The sequence below is a fragment of the Chionomys nivalis genome, chromosome 5 (genome assembly GCF_950005125.1).
Source record: "Chionomys nivalis chromosome 5, mChiNiv1.1, whole genome shotgun sequence".
Taxonomy (NCBI): Eukaryota; Metazoa; Chordata; class Mammalia; order Rodentia; family Cricetidae; genus Chionomys; species Chionomys nivalis.
Genome location: NC_080090.1, coordinates 10,224,455 through 10,245,931, shown reverse-complemented (window position 1 = coordinate 10,245,931; position 21,477 = coordinate 10,224,455). Strand labels below are relative to the sequence as shown.

Genomic DNA, 21,477 nt, shown 5'->3' with positions numbered 1-21,477 from the left:
TGTAATTACATATGAATGCTGTAAATATATATCTATGATTCTGTAGCTGGAATATGGGAGATTTTTCCTTAAAGAACAGGAAAAAATTGCATTAATCAATAATTCAAAATAATTATTGCATAATAGCACAACACCCATTATTTTTTACAACACCCAATTTTAGGTACAAAAGTGTGAACACCTCACAGTGCTTTATACCTTGAAGCCATGTTACTGTTCATTATGGTTGAAACCAAAACCATGTTACTTTTGTTATCATTGGAACCAAGTTACTTTTTGTTATCATTGAAACCAAAACCATGTTACTTTTGTTATCATTGAAACCAAGTTACTTTTTGTTATCATTGAAACTATGTCACTTTTTATCTTTAACGTGTGCTTCTATTTTTTTCTGTGGGGTTTTCTAAAGTATCTCTAGGAAGTTATTTTATTTTAAAATTACTTAAAATTTTAGATTCACCTGTGAGGTTTTGCTTGCATGTATGTGTATCATGTATGTCTTGTACCTGCAGAGGTCAGAAGAGGATGTCAGATTTGTTGGTACTGGAGTTAAAGATGGCCATGAGCCACCATGTGGGTGCTGAGAAACAAATCCCCTGGGTCCTCTGCAAGACCAACAGGTGTTCTTGACCACTGCGCTGTTTCTCCAACCTGTCTTGTCTGTCTATCTATCATCTATCTATCTATCTATCTATCTATCTATCTATCTATCTATCTATCTATCTATCTATCTATCTATCTATGTGTTCTTGACCACTGCGCTGTTTCTCCAATTCTCCAACCTGTCTTGTCTGTCTATCTATCATCTATCTATCTATCTATCTATCTATCTATCTATCTATCTATCTATCTATCTACCTATCTATCTACCTATCTATGAATCCCTGGGATTGAACTGAGGTAATCAGGCTTTCTGGCAAGTGCCATTACGCAATGACCCACCTACTCCTGCCTCCCTAGCACTGCTGGTAGCAAACACTTTTACTTATTGAGCCATCTTGTCATGGGACACATATTTTGTCCCACATAGGATATGTGACATTGAAGTTAGTCAGTTTTTGTCCTGAGCATCCTCAGTAATTAGCCTGAATTTTCTAAATGCAACGTTGCCATTCTGTACTCCAAACCCAGGACCCTGGAGACCATTGCATGCAGTTTTGCTTCCCTGAGTCCTCGTGACTAATATTTTCTAATGTTTTTAATGCTTCCACACCAATCTCACTTTACAAATGGGTCAACTACCTTCTTTCTTGCTCCTTTCCTGCTGACCACTATGGTGCTAAAAGGGCAAGAAGAGACTTTTTTAAAAACTTCATACCCAAGCCAGGTGTGGTGGCACATGCCTTTAACCTCAACACCAGGGAGGCAGAGCAGGCGCATGTCTCTTGCGGTCATGCATCCCCTTCACAATGTCTTCCTTAGGTTAAAAATGCTAATGCCTAGGCTTGAGTTGGGAAAAGTCATGGTGCTTCATGGTGCAGGTGAAGGTTATGAGAAAGCTGCTAGTGAGGAGACGGGCACTCAAGATAGAAGAGCCAATGGGCAGTGAGGAGACAGGCGCTCAGGATGGAAGAGCCAATGGGCAGTGAGGAGACAGGCACTCAGGATGGAAGAGCCAACAGGCAGTGAGGAGACAGGTGCTCAGGATGGAAGAGCCAATGGGCAGTGAGGAGACAGGCGCTAAGGATGGAAGAGCCAATGGGCAGTGAGGAGATAGGTGCTCAGGATGGAAGAGCCAATGGACAGGAAGCAGCTGTACAAGGATCTGTTCAAAGTTGAGTTTACAAGGGCTGGAGAGATAGCTCAGAGGTTGAGAGCACTGGCTTCTCTTTCAGAGGTCTTGCCTTCAGTTCCTAGCACCCACATATACCATCTATAATGAGATCTGGTACCCTCTTCTGGCGTGTATGAATGCAGTATATATAATAAATTTGTTTACTATGTATACACATAATAAATATGTATATGTATTTATGCATACACAATATAAATAATAAATACATCTTTAAAAAATTCAGCTTAATTTTATCTTTTTAGATAAGATCTCAATATAGCCTTGATTCACCTGAAGTTCACTATGTATACTGGGTCAGTCTTGCATTCATAGAGACCAACCTGCCTCTATATCCTAAGTGCTGGGATTAAAGATATGCAAAACCATACCTTATTTTTTTTCCTTTTTGGTTTTTTGAGATAGGATTTCTCTGTGTAACAGCTTTGGCTGTACTGGAACATGATTTGTAGACCAGACTGGCCTCAAATACAAAGATCTGCCTGCCTCATATCTCGAGCATTGGAAATAAAAGCATGTACCACCACCCCTGGCCTTACAAATCCAGATTTTTTAATAGTGACAATTAAAAATCCTAGTTGTGTTTTAAGAAAAAAAAATCTAGCCAGTCGGTGGTGGTGCACGCCTTTAATCTCAACACTCAGGAGGCAGAGGCAAGCAGATCTCTGTGAGTTCGAGGTCAGCCTGGTCTACAAGAGCTAGTTCCAGGACAGGCTCCAAAGCTACAGAGAAACCCTGTCTCGAAAAACAAAACAAAACAAAAACCAAAAAGAAAGAAAGAAAGAAAGAAAGAAAGAAAGAAAGAAAGAAGAAAATCTATTATTGGTTGGGTTAATATGACTCAGTAGGGGCTGGAGAGTTGGCTCAGTGGTTAAGAGCACTGACTGCTCTTCCAGAGGTCCTGGGTTCAATTCCTAGCAACCACATGGCAGCTCACAACTGTCTATAACCCAACACCCATGGAAAAACATCAATGCATATAAAAATAAAAATAAAAATATGAACATATTCCACTCAAGTATGTGCAGTGAAAACAACATACTTGATGCTTTCTTAAAAAAAAAAAAAAGATGACTTAGTAGGTAAAGGTGCTTGCTGCCAACCCTGATTACCTGTGTTCAATTCCTGGAACCCCTATGGTAGAAGGAGATAACTAACACACACACACATACACACACACACACACACACAGAGAGAGAGAGAGAGAGAGAGAGAGACATAAAGACAGACATACACATGTAATATGTAATAAAGTTTATTGATGTAGGTTTTGAAATCTTAGATATAATTGTAGACTTGACTATTCTTTTAGTTTCAGTGTTTTTGCTTTATACACTTTAAAGACTTGTTATTAGGTGCAAATATATTTACAATTAGTATGTTTTCTTAATAGATTAGACTCTTAATCAGCAAACTTGGTCCTTCCTTATTCCTGGTGTTTTTCTTGGGCTGTTGGGGGGCAGAGTATAAGTTTAGCAAGCATAAATGCCTGCTTTTGAGTCTCAGTACTGCCTAAAATAACAAAATCATTCAGAGGGTGGAACATGAAGGACAATAAAACCATCCTTACAAAGACTCCTCAGTGGTGTTTTCAATGTGTACTTTTTTGTTTGGTAGGTTGTTTTTCAAGACAGGGTTTCCCTGTGTATCCCTGGCTGTCCCAGAACTTGCTCTGTAGACCGGGCTGGTCTGGAACTCACAGAGATCCACCTGCCTCTGCCTCCCAAGTACTGGAATTAAAGGTGTGCACCACCATCACCTGATTATTTTCTTTTTCCTAAAAAAATATTTATTTATATGTGTGTAGGTGTTTTGCCTACTTGAATGTCCCAGCGTCCAAGGAGGACAGAAGATAGTCTCAGATTCTCTGGAACTGGAGTTACACACAGATGGCAGTGAGCCGCTGTGTGGATGCTGGTAACAAAACCTAGGTCCTCTATAAGAGTAGTGAATGTTTTTTTTTTTTTTTTTTGTTTTTGGTTTTTTTTTTTTTTTTTTTTTTTTTGGTTTTTCGAGACAGGGTTTCTCTGTAGCTTTGGAGCCTGTCCTGGAACTCCCTTTGTAGACCAGGCTGGCCTCGAACTCACAGAGATCCACCTGCCTCTGCCTCCCGAGTGCTGGGATTAAAGGGTGAATGGTCTTAACAGCCGAGTCACCTCCCCAGTCCTGGCATATCTTTTTCTGTTCTACTTTGACTAGCAGCATTTGGTAAATCAAACAACCTTGGAGACAGCAATGAAGAAAATTCCTGAGGATGATTCCCAATAGCTGAGCAATATAAGACATAGAAGGTAAAGCTACCTGGGGAAACAGGAACAGGGTGTGAAGAAAGCTTGGGCTTTGATCTGAAATGCTTTCAGGGTAGAGTCTGAGACCTACCAGAGACATGTGAACGAAAACGCAGATTCGTGAGTCTGCCAGAGCTGACAAAAGACCAGAGGCAAAAATCCTGACAAACAAAACATTAAAGGCTCCTGGAAGGAGACAACATCAAAAAAGACTGAAAGGGAGTCATCTCAGTATAAAAAAAAAAAAAAAAAAGGTAATGTGAACTCATATACTAGATAAGAGCTATGAAAATGTAAAATTGGCAGAAATGTCTAAAGCTGAAAGTCCTGGGTATGATGGGGTTATTAGAAAGTTTACTTGGAGCATGTTCGAAGTATCAGCGGGACTGACCAGGAGAATGAAAAAGATAGGTGACACAGCATTCATGCAATTGATGCGAAGAAAGGGGAAAGGCGAGGGGAAAAGGCAAAGGGATGCTCTTTGCTCCTTTCTTGCCAGCTGCCATCTGTCTTTCCTACATCAGCCAGTTTCCCTAGACAGAAAGCCTTAGGCAACCACTCTAGATTCCTAAGCTGTGTTTCTGTATGATTCCAGGGTATGTGTCTGTCATATTTATCACGATGTATCGATGTATTTTGCTTACATACGACATGCTGTGTAAAGAAGGATGATCCTTTGTAATTCCAAAGCTTAATTAGCATAACATCTGGCACAGAGTAGGTGGTGAGTTCAGGGATAATGAATAAGTGACAAGCAGTTTTAAGAAGGTATAGAGATAACTCAGCAGTTACAAACACTTGGTGTGGCGGAGTGGTGGCAGCACACGCCTTTCATCCCAGCACTCAGGAGGCAGAGACAGGTGGATCTCTGTGAGTTCGAGGGCAGCCTGGTCTATAGAGGGAACTCCAGGACAGATAAGGCTACACAGAGAAACCCTGTCCTGAAAAGTCAACCAACCAGCCAAATTTTTGAGAGTCTTGCTACGTATAGCAGACTACCCTGGAACCTGTGGTTGAGTGGATTTTGTTATTTTGAGACAGGGTCTCCTCATTTAGCTCAGGCTGACTCGAAACTCACTCTTTTACTCATGTTCGTCTCAAACACGCAGGAGTCCTCCTGGCGTGCGGGTTACAGGGGTGAACCTTTAAGTGTGGTTGAGGCTCTCTGCATTCAGCCTGGCCTGGCAAAGACAGGCTGCAGACAAGAGGCTCCACCTAAAGAAACAGGGGACGTATCTGTCATAGCGCTGAGATGTTGCTGTGGGTACGGGAAGGCAACCTGAGCAGGGGAGGAAAGGAGATGCGTGACTTGGGAGCTTCTCCTTCCATCACTCAGGACTCCACAGAAGCTTGAGCACAGGGCGGGAGGCTCCAACCTCTTATCAGCTCGCAAATTCTAGAAGACATCCAAGCCAGTGAACGAGGAGGTTTAGTAGGGACGCCGCGGGTGTCCACAGCGACTGGGACCGGCGCTCGCAGGGCAACCGAGGTCACAGAGCTCGGAGAAAATCCTACCCGTCGCCTTTCCCGAACGCGGACGAGGCTGATCCGGAAGTGTATGTGGGAAACCGGAAGCAGATCCTCGCGGCAGGCCCCAGGAGCCACCGCCCCCTCGCCGCGGTGCTGTGTGCAGTTTGGGGTCCGCTGTGGCTGGGGCGTCCCGATGGTCCCCAGCTGGCGGAGTCAGGGGCGGAGGGAGGATGACCTCTCCTTGGGGTCACAGTGCCGACCTGGCCCGCTTCTACACTGTCACCGAGCCCCAGCGACACCCCCGGGGCTACACAGTCTATAAGGTTACCGCCCGGGTGAGTGCCTGGATAAGGGACACGGGGCGGGGCGCGGGCTCTGGACTGCGGCTGGGTGCGGCTGGTGGTAGTGAGGACTCGCGGGGATGGAGACTCAGACAGGAGGCGCTAGGTAGTAGACAGGAACTGCAGGCAGAGACGGGACCCTAGGATGGAGATGCTAGGAACCCCAGACAGGAGACAGGGACTCCAGGCAGAAGAGACTCAAGGATGGAGATGATGGGGATCCCAGGCAGGAGAATGGACTCGAAGATGGAGATTCCAGGATTGAGATGCTGAGAACTCGCGGCAGGAGTCAGGACTCCAGGATGGAGATGATGGGGATCCCAGGCAGGAGAATGGACTCCAGGTAGACAGGGGTGGTGGTGATGGGATGCGGGTGGAGGGGTAAGAGGGTGGTGGGTAGATATGGGATGGCAGGCTCTGCTTTCCGTTCTGGGGTGGAATACTGGCGGATGACTTTAAATGGATGACCTAGTCTCTGTCCCACGGTGGACTTTGTCTTAGAATGAAATTTGCAGAGGCGGGCTGGCTTGATCCGGAGGGAAAACACACAATTAAAAACGCTAGTGGGTGTTTTGTCTGGCTTATGTAACCGAAGCGCTGCCTGCTTTTCAGTTCTCATTCAGTGGTGGGTTTGCGATGAGGCAGGTAGACTGCTGGCGAAGGATTCGCCATTAGTTCACCCGTCTCGGGCCTCGCCTTGGTTTCTGGGTTTTTCTGAGCCTTTTCTGAAGGAGACGCATGTGTACTTAAGTGGTCTTACTTGTGACTTGAGTGACATGAGGACAGGCTGGCTGGCGAGGTAGATAGAGGTGCTTGCTGGTAAGCCCGAAGACCTGTGTTCAGCTCCAGGGATCTACACGGTGGAAGGCGAGAACTGGCCCTGCAGACTCTCCTCTGACAGCCAAAGGTGTTCCCTCCCCACCCCCTGCAAATAAATGTTAAAATTTTTTTCGAGGTTGTTTACATCAGTTCACCATTCCAAATTTAGCACTGATTTTCTTAAGTTTTGTTGCTTAGCTTGAATTTTGAAACCTGCTCATTTCCCTCAGCAGCGAGTGAGAGAACTAAAGACACGAAATGAGCACTTACGTGTGCAATGCTGGTGTGTGCTGGGCATTGTGTACCCATCCCCCAGCGTAATTTTCAACTTCATGATGAGGAAACAGATTCAAGGAAGTTTAGAAGTTTGCTAAAGTTTCTGTGGCAAAGCAGTAGGCACTTTGGTCTGTGGAACCAGTTCTGCCTAACTCCAAGATGAAGACAGTGTCAGGAATGAGCTCAATTGCTAGGGTTGATTCCTGAAGAAGACAGGTGTGAGAGAAGGAGTCGTAAGAGTGCAGTATCACAGTATCAATTTAGAAAGCTTGCAGGAAGAGGTTCCCGAGAAACCCCAGACTAGACTGGGCTGAGCTGAGCTTGGGACTTGCAAGTGGCTGGTGGCATTTGGAAATGGTGCAGAGTCAAACAGGTGTAAGATGCTGGCTTGAGCAAGTCTGTCAAGATAGCAAGAAGACCAACTTCGTGAAGAATAGGAAGAAGTTTGCCTTCCCTTTTTGTAGGTCGGATTGTTGTATGGGTGGGTGTGAGCTGTAGTTTTTCTGAGAAATATAACAACATGAGGGGCTTTTTCCTATGTCATTCTTGAGGCCTTTTTAGTCACGGATACCTTTGATTTCCTGATACGAAACTTATAGAATCAGAACTATTCAACAGACAAGAGGTGCCTATCACACCAGCGCATTGACCCTCCTCACTGTTAACACCAGCGTTGCATCTGTTGGCCTACAGGCCTTTGCCTCTTACTACACAGACCGTAGGTTTCTCACGCTGGAAGTGGTTTCATCTCAACAAAAGCACTGGTCATTGCATTGGCCCCAGGCTGTTTGCCCTCTTCTTTTTTCTTTTTATGTTTTATGTATTTTTATTTTATGCATATGAATGTTTTGCCTGCACATAAATATGTTGCTCCATGTGCGCTGAGTGCAGACAGAGAGTCCGTAAGAAGTAATCGAATCTCCAGGAACTGGAGGTACAGATCACAGTGAGCCACCATGTTGGTGCTGGGACTTGCACCTTGGTCCTCTGCAGAAGCAGTGAGTGCTCTTACCACTGAGTCATCGTTCCAGCTCAGATTGCTTTCCTCTTTATCCTGGGCACCATGTGTATTGGGGTGTGCAGTTCCAGGCACTTAGCTCTAAAAGGTATGCAAGGGAGTGCTCGGGTTTCCCTTTTCTACTTACGGTAGAGTGGAGTTTGTTGTGCTTAACTAGATACAGTAGTACAGGAAGGTGTGTAGTGCCGCAGACCCTAGAAAAGAGCTGTGGTGCTTAGAAGACAGAATGTTATGACCCTGGTGGGGCAGGGTGGGAGGAGTCAAGAAAGGAGAGGATGATGGAGATGGAAGAAAGGGACGGAGCCTGTGAAGGTCTGGGAGTATGACTGAAAGCCCTGAGTGTGATAATTGTATTATTACTTTCCAAAACAGAAGGTTGTCAAATGCAGATTTAGAGTATCCCAGTATATGGGCTGGGGAGGTGGCTCAGTGGTTAAGAGCACTGACTGCTCTTCCAGAGGTCCTGAGTTCAATTCCCAGCAACCACATGGCGTCTTGCAGCCACCTGTAATGAGATCGGGTGCTCCCTGCTGGCCTGCAGGCAGACATAAAATATCCCCTTATAAATTAGGTGATATAGCACATGGCCTTAGAAATACTCACATGCCCGTGCTGGCCTGCTGCCTGTTGCTGTGTTCTCTGAACTTGAAGACTGTTGACAATGACTCTCTTCTCTCTATAAGTGTTCTCATTTACTGCTTACATTCCAGACTGTGCTTTTTACAGTGTTAGCAGTTTTTTTTTTTTTTTTTTTTTTTTTTTTTGTGTGTGTGTGGTTGTTTTTAGAACTGGGGATCAAACCTGGGCTCTCACAGAAGTGAGAACCTGTACCACTAAGCTATGCCCACAGCCCGAGGTTTTTGTTTTGTCTTTAACATTATTTGTCTGTGTGAGTGTGGCCGCTGACATGCATGTGGAGGTCAGAGAGTAGCTTGTGGGACTTGCTTGTCCTGTCACCACATGGGCTCTGGAGGTTGAGCCTGGGCTTATTCTCTGAGCCTTCTCAGTGGTCCCACAGCCCGGGCTTTGTATGTGTTTGGATTTTGTTTTTTAAATTAAGGATCAACATGGAGGTGCATTTAAAAAACAATTATGCCTAACATTAGGAATCAAGTAAAATGTTTATTGCTTTTTTGGAACGTAAGAAGAAAAACATCTTTCCTCAGGAGAGCTAATCAGGTAATAGTGCTCCCCCGAGAAAGTCTCAGAATACAAGTTAGACAAACTTCCGTGTGCTCGCTGCTCCCGATTCAGAGCTTGAGGAACAGTTTTTGATCATCAGGAGTGAATTAGAATCATTCCATTTTGGACAACAAAGGAACTCTTTCTTTTATATTCAATCTCTTTAGTACCTTTCTCTTTCTATTTTTGATTTTCTAGAACCTGGCAGGCTTATGATAACTTCGTAGTTATTTAGAGGCAAAGCAACAGATGCCCCTATTACTTCTTTTTAGTTTTTGTTTTCAGAGTAACCAGAAGTATTTTACTAGAACGTAAGAATTACAGAAGTTTCCAGAGCAGTCATACATAGTGGTCGGAAGCTTTTTTGACCTGAGGTTAGACTTATGTAGGCTCGTATCTGAAGGACCGCTTAGCTGGTTCTGATCAATGCCCACTGTGTGGTTGCTTAGCTGGTTCCGAGCAGTGCCCACTGTGTGACTGCTTAGCTGGTTCCAAGAAGTGCCCACTGTGTGACTGCTTAGCTGGTTCCGAGCAGTGCCCACTGTGTGACTGCTTACCTGGTTCCGAGCAGTGCCCACTGTGTGACTGCTTACCTGGTTCCGAGCAGTGCCCACTGTGTGACTGCTTACCTGGTTCCGAGCAGTGCCCACTGTGTTGTAGTGAGGAGGCGAGCAGGCCTGCTTTTCATCCCGCCCGGCTCCTGAACAGCTAGCTTAGCTCTGGAAATAATAACACGGAAACTGTATTCCTTTAAACACTGCCTGGCCCATTATTTCTAGCCTGTTATGGGCTAACTCTCACATCTTGATTAACTCATTTCTAATAATCTGTATAGCACCATGAGGTGGTGGCTTACCGGGAAAGATTCAGCATGTCTGACCTGGTGGCTGGCTCCATGGCGTCTGACCAACTATGCTTTCTTTCTCCCAGCATTCTGTTCTGTCTACTCCACCTATCTAAATCCTGCCCTATCAAAAAGCCAAGGCAGTTTCTTTATTAACCAATGAGAGTAACACATAGACAGATGACCCTCCTCCATCACTGTGTGGTTGCAGTATTTTTATCTGTTTGCCTATTGATGGACATTTGGGTTCCTTCAGTTTGGGGCTGTTTGGGATGCAGCTCCTGTGAACACTCGTGTGCATTGTTGGCATGCGTGGCTTTTTTTTCTCTTGCTATCACATAAATTTAAAATTTATTATTATTATTTTTTACTATGTCTTTGTACTAAATCTTGAAATCAGGTCATGTAAGTACTCTTTCTTTCAAAATTTGTATTTTTGTTATTTAGATTGCTTGCAGTTTTATATGAAATTGAAAAGCAGCTTGCCAAAATTCTTCAAAAATGCCTACTTAGATTTTTTTGATGTAGGATTAACGTTGAGAACAGAGATCAATTTTAGAAGAATTGATGAGTTAAAAATAATGAGTCTTCTGGAACATCCCTGTGTGATCATCCCCGTGTAAACATCCCCGTGTGAGCATCCCCATGTGAGCATCCCCATGTGCGCATCCCCGTGTGAGCATCCCCGTGTGCGCATCCCTGCTTGTTCAGCTCTTTAGTTTGGGCAGTGCTTTGAGGCTTTCAGTCTCTCTTTCTCTCTTTTTGGTTTTTCAAGACAGGGTTTCATTGTGTAGCCTTGGTTGACCTAAAATACTCTCTGTAGACCAGGCTGGCCTTGAACTCATGGAGCTCTGCCTGCCTCTGCCTTCTGAGTACTAATATTAAAGGTGTGTGCCAATGCTGCCCAGTGAGGTTTTCAATCTCAGACATAATCTGGAATTTCAAGCTGAGCCTACGTCTATTCTCATTTCATGTGGCTAATGTTTATTGAAGGATGACAGCAGATACTTGGATGGTGCTTACTGTGAATTAGACATTTGATATAAACAAACAAATAAAAAGTGCCCAGTAAGTGAGTACCTCTGTTTTCTTTACATTTCTGATGGGGGAGTTGAGGCTTAGAGAAGTTACTTGTTCAGTGTCCCTAGTAAACAGGGATGGAGTTTGCATTTGAATGCAGTTAGGCAGGTGACAAGCACTGCAGGCTGCTGCTGAAGCCCATATAAAATATTTCCTTAGCTGTTGGCGTGTCGCACATAGACCTTCCTGTGTGTTGTCAATGATGAACACTTAAATGTTTGAAAACTCATGGCTCTCAAATTTTCCTGTTCTGTTCAGGGTCTGGTTTTATTCTACCCTTCCCTTTTCACTGTTAATACTATTTGGTCTAAAACTCTTATATGTCAACATTTTAGTAAGTGGATCTTTAGAAATTTGTTTATTGACATCTCAGATACTCAGGTTTGTTTTAAGCTAGAAATTTTCTTAACGTTCAGAAGTTTTCTTTTCTTTTCTTTCATGTACATTGGTGTTTTGCTTGCATTTATGTTTGTGTGAGGGGGTTGGACTCCCTGGAACTGGAGTTGCAGACAGTTGTGAGCTGCCATGTGGGTGCTGAGAATTGAACTTGGGTCCCCTGAAAGAGTAGCCAATGCTCTTAACTTCTGAGCCATCTCCCCAGCCCCTGAATTTTTATTTTCTTTGAACCTTGACTGGGAACTAGTTTGCTGGAACTGGTAAAGTCTGATAGGAGAGAAACAACCTGGGTGAACATCTGAGTATTTACCGTTTGTGTGTTATTGCTAGGCTCTCGAGAGTTGGAATTATTTTTAATAGTGTAGAAGACTGCTATTCCTGTCTTTGGTTACACTTATTTATTGTGTGTGTTGGCATGGAGGTCAGAGGGCAACTTGCAGGAGTTGGTTCTCTCCTTCTACCATGTGAATCTCAGGATTTGAACTTAGGTTGTCAAGTTTGGCAATGCCTTTACCTACTGAGCAGTCTCGCGACCCTCCAATTCCTGTCTTAGTCAATTTGTATTCACCGGGTTTTGTAACAAGACACTATTGGCTGTGTGGCTTAAGCAACATTTAAATCATAGTTTTGGATGCTGGATAGCCCATGGTCAAGTTGCAGCGGTTCAGTGTCTTAGTTTGAGATGGCTGCCTTCTTCTTGGGTTCATGACCGAGGATCATTTATCTTCTGGTGAGGATGCTGGTTCCTAATGACTTCCCAGAGGACTTCTATCTAGATGCTGTGATCCGAGGACTAAAGTGTCAGCATAGGAGTTTTAGGGGGACAGAGACATCCAGTCCATAGTGCTTTGAACCTTTCCTAAAAACTCACCAGAAAGTGGGAAGCCTGGAATTTGTCCCCTTGATGTGTCTGTCTTATCTGGGAGCTCACTGGTCAGAGAACTAGACAATGTAAGTGTCTGGTGATGTTATGTGCAGCTGCTGCCTCTGGGGGCCAGACTACTGGGTTGGCAGGTGATAGCTGGCCCACATCTCCTTGTCAGCCTGTGCCACCTGCATGTCTGCAGGGTGCTAGGAATCGAGGAGCTGAGATGCAGGTGCTATGGCAAACTGGAGGTTGAATTTGGTAAGAAGACAATTATATATATGAGCCGAATGCTTTGAAGTGCTTAATCAACCTGCCAGAGTCACAGTTTTGTGTGTGTGAGGTGCAATTTAAAGACAGCAATATATCCGTGTGAAATTATGGGCTTCCTGCAAGTTAATGTCTGAAGGCCAAGGTTGCATGTGTTATATTGATGAACGTGCCATTTTGTGTACTGGGTCACCGCAGGGAGTCATGCTCAGTCACACAGTATTCCTTTTGTGTAGCCTGCCATCCCTGCACCACTGTTCAAGATTTTATGTCTGTGAAAAGTTGAAAAGGACATGGCTCTCTCTGTCATGTTTTATTATCTTTACTTTGCATTTCATGTTACATTTAACATGGTACTTTGTTCCTTTATCTTCTTAGCTGAGTCCTAATGGTGCAGGAGCCGTGACAGGAATTGGGTACAGTGGGTTGCTCAGTGCCCAGCCAAGTCAGCTCTCTGGGCCCCTTTCCTGTGGAGCCTGATGTGCAGTGTCTGCAGACAGCGGTGACCTTAGCAGTGTATATAGCCTCTTGCTCGTCTGAGTTGTCGTCAAAGGGTCCTTGGAATCAGCCCCTTCTGTAGCGGCGTTAATGAAGGCAGACAGAAATTTTAATAATATATTCAGCTTTAATTGGAAAAGAGACTTACAGAACCCGAGGTTCCAGCGGAGAACAGGAAAGCAGAAGGGGCGGGGGGAGAGCACACCAGCAATATTTATTAGTAAAAAATATCCTCAGGCGACCCCGCCCTACAAGCAAGGTGATTGGCTGGGGCTACCCCTACACCCTTCTAAGGGACATTCGTGTTTCACGTAGTCTTCCTGGTCTAGGCTTTAGGCTTTATGTGAAGGTTGCCTTTGGAAAGTCCCAGGGTTCGCATTGACCAAGTCATTGTGTCTACCTGCATCAAGCTGCAGAGCCGAGGCCACATGACTGAGGTCTTACAGGGCCATGGTCTCATTTCCTGGCTGCTGGATGACCTCGACCTCAAAGAAATGGGGTATTATCCAGTCCAGTTCTACTGCCCTGGAGAGCTCAGGGCCACAGGGCCACAGACTGCTGTGGGATCATACACACCCAGGACAGGGGATGGGCCCTGTGCTCAAGAGATCTTACACTGTGTTGTTGCCTCTCCTTTAGTCTTACACACACACACACACACACACACATGCATACGTGTGTGTGTGTGTGTGTGTGTGTGCACAGCAGAGTTAGATCTTAAGACTGATGCTGAACATCCTTCTGCGACTGGTTTCTGATGGCTTAGGAAATACAGTAGTGAGAGCTGAATAAGCTTTATAGTTTTACTTTCTAGTAGCTGCTTAATCAAAAAAAGGGAACTCCTTTATATATGTCTGAGAGGTCATTTTAAACGTTAGGATGATACTTAATTGAAACAGCGTGTGTGCACACGTACATGTTTGTGGTATGTACACGTGGTGGTGAGGCTTTACCTATCTCTGCTCCTCACTCACGCAGGGTGTGTTAGCTAGTTCTCTCATTGTGTGACAGAACAGCTGACAGGAACAGCCTAGGGGAAGAAAGCTTGCCTGGCTCACTGTGGCAGGGAAGCCTGGCTCACTGTGGCAGGGAAGCCTGGCTCACTGTGGCAGGGAAGCCTTGGCTCACTGTGGCAGGGAAGCCGTGCTCACTGGCAGGGAAGCTGTGGCTCACTGGCAGGGAAGCCGTGGCAAGCCTGCTTTGGGGTGCTGTAGGAATGAGGTAGAGTTCCTTTGCAACTCTGTAGACAGGAAACAACTTGCCTAGAAGCAGGTGCAAGCATAATCTTGAAGGCCTGATCTTGCTGCCCTGACCCTGCTGCTCTGCTTCCGCCAGCTTGCTTCAGGTTCCACAGCCTTCCCAAATCACAGCACCACCTGGGGGCCCAGTGCTCAAACAGGAGTTTATGGGGACACCTCACACCCAAGCCAAGCATCCAGCCACCCTAAAAGTACTCGTGACTTGACTTTTAAGGAATGTTATAGTATTTATTAAGAAGTAGATAAAATAGGGTTAGCACTCTGACTGGTGGTATCCTCTGTTTACCATTATGGCCTGAGGTTGTAGAGTATGGCCGTTGTGTCAGGATAAGCCTGGACGAAGCAGGAAGGCGAAAGACTGTCTTACAAGAGTCTGACTGAAATCTCTGGCCAGCTAAGAAGCCAGAATTCCAGGACAGTTGACAGAGGTTAAGTTCCACATAACAGTGGTCCAGGCTTAAGGCTTGGGTGTGTATAACCCTGGGCAGAGCCTCATTCCTTGACCTAAGGTTTGCCCAAGAATCTCAAATGTTATCACAGTTTAAGGAAGAGATAACCCACCCTTTTGTGTCCCTGTGAGCTAGGTCTTTACTTAGCAGCTGTTTCACCCAGCAAGTTCCTTTGGTGTCTTGGCAGCCCTGTAAAGATAGCAACTTCAAGCCGGGCGATGGTGGCGCACGCCTTTAATCCCAGCACTTGGGAGGCAGAGGCAGGTGGATCTCTGTGAGTTCGAGACCAGCCTGGTCTACAGAGCTAGTTCCAGGACAGGCTCCAAAGCCACAGAGAAACCCTGTCTCGAAAAAACCAAAAAAAAAAAAAAAAAAAGGATAGCAACTTCAGGTCCTGTCAAAATCCCTGGGTGACTGTAGTGAAAACAAGGAACTGTGGTCTCCTCGAGGGGCCACACCTTTACTTTCTGTGACTCTCTGAGAAGCCCACGTGGTGCTCCTGGGTGTGCCGGTCTCTCCTGAGGATTTCTCTTTCTTTTAAAGTCTATAATAAAATATGCCTATTGAACTCCAGCTCTGCTCATAAACTGATTAGTTCTGAAGCTCTTTGTGCATCAAAGCCACACATCTTGGTTGCCTAGGTTAAGGTCCCTAGAAGTCTAGAGGAGTTCCTCAAGCTGACAGGCGATGGATAGGGAGTTATACTTCCGGTCTCTGTCCTCATAGACACTGGTAAGTGTCTTGGTGGACTTAGGATAATTTTAGATGGTCCTTTGTTTGGTTTAGTTTTGGCAGAAAACTCAGCCTCACCCTATCCCCAACTTTAACCAGTTTATGGCCAGGACTGGAGCCATTGTTCAATCCCTTTGTTTTTAGTTCAGAGCTCCTTCCTGCTCAATTCCTGCCCATCTTCCTGCTCACTTTCTGCTTCTCTTCTTGCTCATCTTCCTGCTCACTTCCTGCTCATCTTTCTGCTCCTCTTCCTGTTTCTCTTCCTACTCACTTCCTGCCCATCTTCCTGCTCACTTCCTGTTCCTCTTCCTGCTCACTTCCTGTTCCTCTTCCTGCTCATCTTCCTGCTCCTCTTCCTGCTCCTCTTCCTGTTCCTCTTCCTGCTCATCTTCCTGCCCATCTTCTTGCTCATCTTCCTGCTCACTTCCTGTTCCTCTTCCTGCTCCTCTTCCTGTTCCTCTTCCTGCTCCTCTTCCTGTTCCTCTTCCTGCCCATCTTCTTGCTCATCTTCCTGCTCACTTCCTGCTCCTCTTCCTGTTCCTCTTCCTGCTCACTTCCTGCTCATCTTCCTGCCCATCTTCCTGCTTCTCTTCCTGCTCATCTTCCTTCCCATCTTCCTGCTCACTTCCTGCTCATTTTCCTGCTTACTTCCTGCTCATCTTCCTGCTCATCTTCCTGCCCATCTTCCTGCTCACTTCCTGCCCATCTTCCTGCTCCTCTTCCTGCTCCTCTTTCAGTTCACTTCCTGCTCTTCTTCCTGCTCCTTTTCCTGCTCTTCTTCTTGGAGGTCAGAAGAGGATGTCTCTCCTGGAACTGGAGTTATAAGTGATTGTAATCACTTGATGTGTGTGCTGGGAACTGAAGTTGGTTGGGTCCTGTACCAACAAGAGAAGCAAGTGTTCTTAACTGTTGAGCTCTCTCCAGCCCCAGGGTACAGGAGGGTAATATAGGTACAGAATCCTTACGGGGATGGCAGTGATTGATCTTGGCCATGGATCTGGGAAGTGACAGCATTTTTATGCAGGTGGCATAGGAGATACACCATGTGTGCTCCCTCATCCCCAGGGCTTGGCAGCACAGTAGGCACTAGGGTGTGATGGATGAATAAATGTAATAATAAAACCTGATGGTGACAGGGTTTTATGGACAGAGGAGAGTTATTGCTGAGAATACTACAGAGAGGGTCAGTCGAGGTTCTAAGTTCAAACCTGAAGGTGACTACCGTGAACTTATTTATTTTGTTGTCTGAAAAGGTGAGTGCGCAGTAACCCACTCTAGCCTCACTTGAAGACTGTGGAAGGAATGATAGATCATCTACAGAATGCTTTGCAAATACACACAGAGTCAGGTGTCTTCCCTCCTTGGCAGAGGGCTCGAGCCGAGTCAGCACAGGTATAGCCTCTACCAACAATGAAGAGGGGCTCAAAGCTGGGTCCAGGATTGAGGCTCAGTGTTCACCTGCTGAGTGGGAGGAGGAAGAGGAGAGGGAAGCAAAAGCCCAGAAGAGGAAGGAGAATCAGGAAGGGGCCCTGTGTACTTGCTCTGACCTCTCTGAGCTTTGCTAGGCTGTGGGGAGCGAGACGGCTAAGACTCCACAGTTGCTGCTTTCCTCCCCTGTGCATGGCCTCGGGACTCCTGCATGCCAGGCAAGGGCCCCACAAATAGCTTTCCATTTACCTTCTGATTTCTGTCTGCATGTCTTTCTTCCTTCACTGGGAACTGTTTGGAGGGTGAAACGTAGTGTAGTGTCTTCTGTAATGGCGGGAGTGGAGTGAAGGCCTTCACTTGGTATGAGTCCTTCAGCGTTGACTTTCTGTCTTTCCTGTAACAGCCGTGAGCTGCTTCTGCTGGGAAGACTTGTAGACTTGACTCACTGGGCCGTGTTCCCAGCAGTCCCTAGGATGCCACTGTGTCCAGTGAGGGCCAGTTTCACTGGAAGGGTCCAGGACAAATACTGCCCAGCCTGCTGCTTGTCACATTGCATTCTCTGAGACTTGGAAATAAGTTGGGAAATGTTCGCTTCTTCCCTTGAAGCCCTCCTCCTGCCGCCAGCCACTGTGCCCGCTGGGCCGTGGTTCTGAAGCGGCCTCACCATTGTAGCCTAGTGTGTAGCAATCATATCGTATTAGCTTCTGATAAGATGCTTTGCATGCTCTGTATATCAGGGGGAGGTAGCTAATGTATTTGATTTCTATGAGTGGTACTCCTGAAAAGTCTAGAAGTTCCCAGATGTGACCGTGTAGTATAGACACCAGACTAAGAAACAACTTCTGTCACAAACTGTCATTTGCATGAGTTAGGAAAGATGATTTGAATAAGATGCTTCAGTGTATGTACAAATTCAGGGAATATCTCGATTTTTTAGAAAGATGCAAGTTATCAAATGAAAGATATATTTGAAAAACTTTCCTGTGAGTAATTCTGTATTGACAATTTTTGGTGGGTTGATTATTCATGACTTTGACATATTGGCTAATTTAAAAAATATAAGAAAAACTAGTAGGGGAACCTATGTCATTTAATCCCATGAAATATTAATCACACTTATTTATGTGGAAAGATTATGTGTGGGAAGTACTGGGAGCTGATGTTTGCCTGTTTAAGACTCTCAGTCTAAGTCTGTCTTGTTGGATATGGCAATTATTACCTGTATGAAGCTACTTTCAGTTAAATTTAAGCCAGTTTAAATAAAATAAAGTTAAAATTTCTATGGTTGAAGTGCTTTTCAGCCACAGGCCTATCAGCCCACATGCGTGTCAGCCATGTGCATGTCGGCCAAATGTGTCAGTCACGTGCATGAAGCCATGTGCATGTCGGCCACAGGCCTGTCAGCTACGTGCATGTCAACCACATGTGTGTCAGCAACAGGCCTGTCAACACATGCATGTCAGCCATAGGCTGTGGCTGTCGTGTTGAGAGTGGGGTGGGTGTATGTCCTTGTATCATCTCAGAAAGTTCAGCTGGAGCAGCCCCAAGTAAATGAAAATTGGTACTGTTTCACCAAATTTCTGTTTTCTGAGAGTTGGAGAATTGAGTAGTAAAGTACAGGAAATTGTCCCTGAATTTCCCAGAAGTAGCTGTCCAGGTGGTTAAACTCCCTGGTCAGGGAGAAAGGGAACCCACATTGTGAGTGCTGGCGTTCTTTTTAAAAGTTTTATTTGTATTATTATGTGGATGGGTGTTTGGTACCCTTGGAGGCCAGAAGAGGGCATTGCATCCCCTGAAATGGATGTTGCAGGCAGTTGCAAGCCACTCTGTGGGTGCTGGGAATCAAACCCATGTCCTGTGGAAGAGCAGCTGGGGCTCTCAGCTCTGAGCCGTCTGTCTCTGCAGCACTGAGGGAGTTCTTGCTGAGCTATCGGCATCGGTAGTGGCCAGACCAGGCCCGTGGGTTTTCTTTTTTTTTTTTCGAGACAGGGTTTCTCTGTGGTTTTGGAGCCTGTCCTGGAACTAGCTCTTGTAGACCAGGCTGGTCTCGAACTCACAGAGATCCGCCTGCCTCTGCCTCCCAAGTGCTGGGATTAAAGGCGTGCGCCACCACCGCCCGGCTGCCCGTGGGTTTTCTACCCAGTTAATGTAAGAGTTCAAAGGATAGTTTGAGCTAAGGTTTAACTTTAGGTCCAAGATTTTGTTTTGTTTTTCTTTTGGACTTAAGTCACAAGTGATTTTTGTTTTGTTTTGTTTTGTTTTGTTTTTTTTTATACTGAATTTCACTATGTAGTCCTAGCTTGCCTGGAAGTTGACATCATGTGGACTAAGCCCTGAACTCACAGAGATCTTCCTGCCTCTGCCACTGCCTCCTGCCTGGTGTAATAAATTGATCTTCATTTCCAGTTTTTGATATGTTGTAATTGATTATTGAAACCTTTTTCTTTGTCCTACCCATCAGCAACCATTTTAATGTGCTTGTGTTTTTTTCAAAATATACCATTGTAGCCTTAAGTTCATTAATTTGACATTTAAGTAGATAGATGATCTATAATCTAAATCAATACAAGAATTTTCCCTTCTTTTAATGCTATTTTTTTTCCTTTATGAAGTTTTGCTATTGTTTCAGGCTTTTTGACTTATGTAATCAGAGAAGCCTGAGGGATTGGCTGTTTCTTTTTGCTTAGTGTTTAAGGTGATTTCCTGCTGCTGGGAACTAGTGAACCTCGGCCCTCACATTCATGAAGCAGACACTGATGCTACATTCAGCCCTAGCCCTCGTCATGGGTTATTAAAAGAAGAGTCACCCTTGCACTTAAATTTTGTTAATTTTGCTTCCTTCTTTATCATTAGGTGTCCAGTGTCACCCCTACATTAGGTGTCCAATGTCACCCCTACATTAGGTGTCCAGTGTCACCGCTCACATTAGGTGTCCATTGTCACCACTCACATTTGGTGTCCAGTGTCACCACTCACATTAGGTGTCCATTGTCACCGCTCACATTTGGTGTCCAGTGTCTCTCTCTCTCTCTCTTCCTTCCTTCCTTCCTTCCTTCCTTCCTTCCTTCCTTCCTTCCTTCTTTCTTTCTTTCTTTCTTTCTTTCTTTCTTTCTTTCTTACTTTGAGACATTATTGTGTTAACCAGATTCATATACAGTTTAAGAAATGCCACACAGAGGCTGAGGTAAGGGCTCACTGGTGTTGTTTGCCTGTTTGCACGAGTCTGGGTTCAGTCCCTTGTACCACAAAGGGAAAATGTGGAGAGATCAATGTACATGTGCCCAAGTTCGTTATTCTTCATGCTTGGATTTTTCTGGGTTCTGAGCGGCCACAGATGGCCTTCTGGAATCTTAGCGGTCCACCACTGATGCATGGTGTTCTCCTGGGAATGCAATGCATTGTTCTCTGCTCTTCTCCTGAGCTTTTCATATTGCAGAGTGAAATTACCATATTGACTGAGTTTTTAGTAAGTGATATGGCATTCATTTTCTTCTCCACAGATGGGATTTTACGCAAATACTGTTGAAAGTAATTACAGAGCTGTGAAATCTTTGATAACAAGCTATTTTTGTCTGTTTGGTTTCAGGTTGTTTCACGAAGAAATCCAGAAGACGTCCAGGAGGTAGCATGCTTTTCCTTGTGAACATTCCTCTTATCCTTGTTGAAGAAACTGCCAGAGTTACCTGTATGAGTGTTTGGATTTGTGTGATGGTTTCTCTGGCTACATGACAGTAGCTGTGGTTACACTTCATCCTGCTGAGTAGTCAGGTGCTAAGTGGTGGGAGTGAGAATTGGAGGCGCTAGCCAGCTTTTTCTCTAGCCCTCAGCTGACTCCAGCGCTAATCAAGGACTTTGCTGACCATTTCAGTCATGATGCCTGTTCATTAAAGCGCAAGTGTTGGTGACTAGTAATAGGTTAGGGGCTCTGCACACTTCCGTGTTGACTTGGCATGCTGACGCCATGACTGCTGCGGGTATCCCTGTCTATTTTTGACCATTTTGCGTAGTTTTTCATATAGGTTTCTTTTGAATTCTGTCATCTTCCCAGGATGATGCTGGCCGGCATGTTTTGTTTAGAGGGGTGGGGTTCTCACTAGCGTTTCTCTGCGCTTGGGGCTTGGTTTAGGAACGCTGATCAAGTGGCTGCCTCCCTCAGTGCAGTGCTTACCAGTTTTTATTCTACAGCAGTGTTGGATTCAGGTGTCTCTAGATGGAGTGTGGACATCTGCCTAGCTGCAGGCCCCGCTGCTGCTCAGAGGCACCTGGCTTGATTCGTACATTTGAGTGGATTGTTTCACACTGGTTGGCCCAAGTTCATCAGACTCATGATTTATCTGACTTGGTAGTGTTTGTTTCATGACTCAAAATCACAGTAAAAGGTACCTTAAAAGGATTTCACAGTGTTTCTCTCATGAGCTTAGAGACATCTTCATTGTCTCCCTAGAAGGGAGATAACTAGAATACTATTAT

At 45.1% G+C, this 21,477-nt stretch overlaps 1 protein-coding gene and 1 non-coding gene across 10 annotated transcripts in view; both read left to right on the top strand.

Moving 5' to 3' along the window:
* Positions 1-5,654: 5,654 nt before the first annotated feature.
* Positions 5,655-21,477, top strand: part of Rps6kc1 (ribosomal protein S6 kinase C1) — a 190,815-nt gene continuing 174,992 nt past the window's right edge. For 5 of the 9 annotated variants that reach the window (XM_057770939.1, XM_057770940.1, XM_057770945.1 and 2 more), the window contains exons 1-2: positions 5,655-5,885; positions 20,594-20,629. In XM_057770939.1, the coding sequence (XP_057626922.1) occupies positions 5,781-5,885; positions 20,594-20,629 (141 nt within the window). In that variant the 5' untranslated portion in view covers positions 5,655-5,780. Of the gene's footprint in view, positions 5,886-6,031; positions 6,235-20,593; positions 20,630-21,477 lie in introns of those variants that run through there. The other 4 variants (XM_057770942.1, XM_057770941.1, XM_057770943.1 and 1 more) reach the window with 3 other exon arrangements.
* Positions 13,075-13,211, top strand: LOC130875303 (small nucleolar RNA SNORA70). The gene has a single exon (XR_009057227.1). It is a non-coding gene; the product is annotated as a small nucleolar RNA SNORA70 (small nucleolar RNA).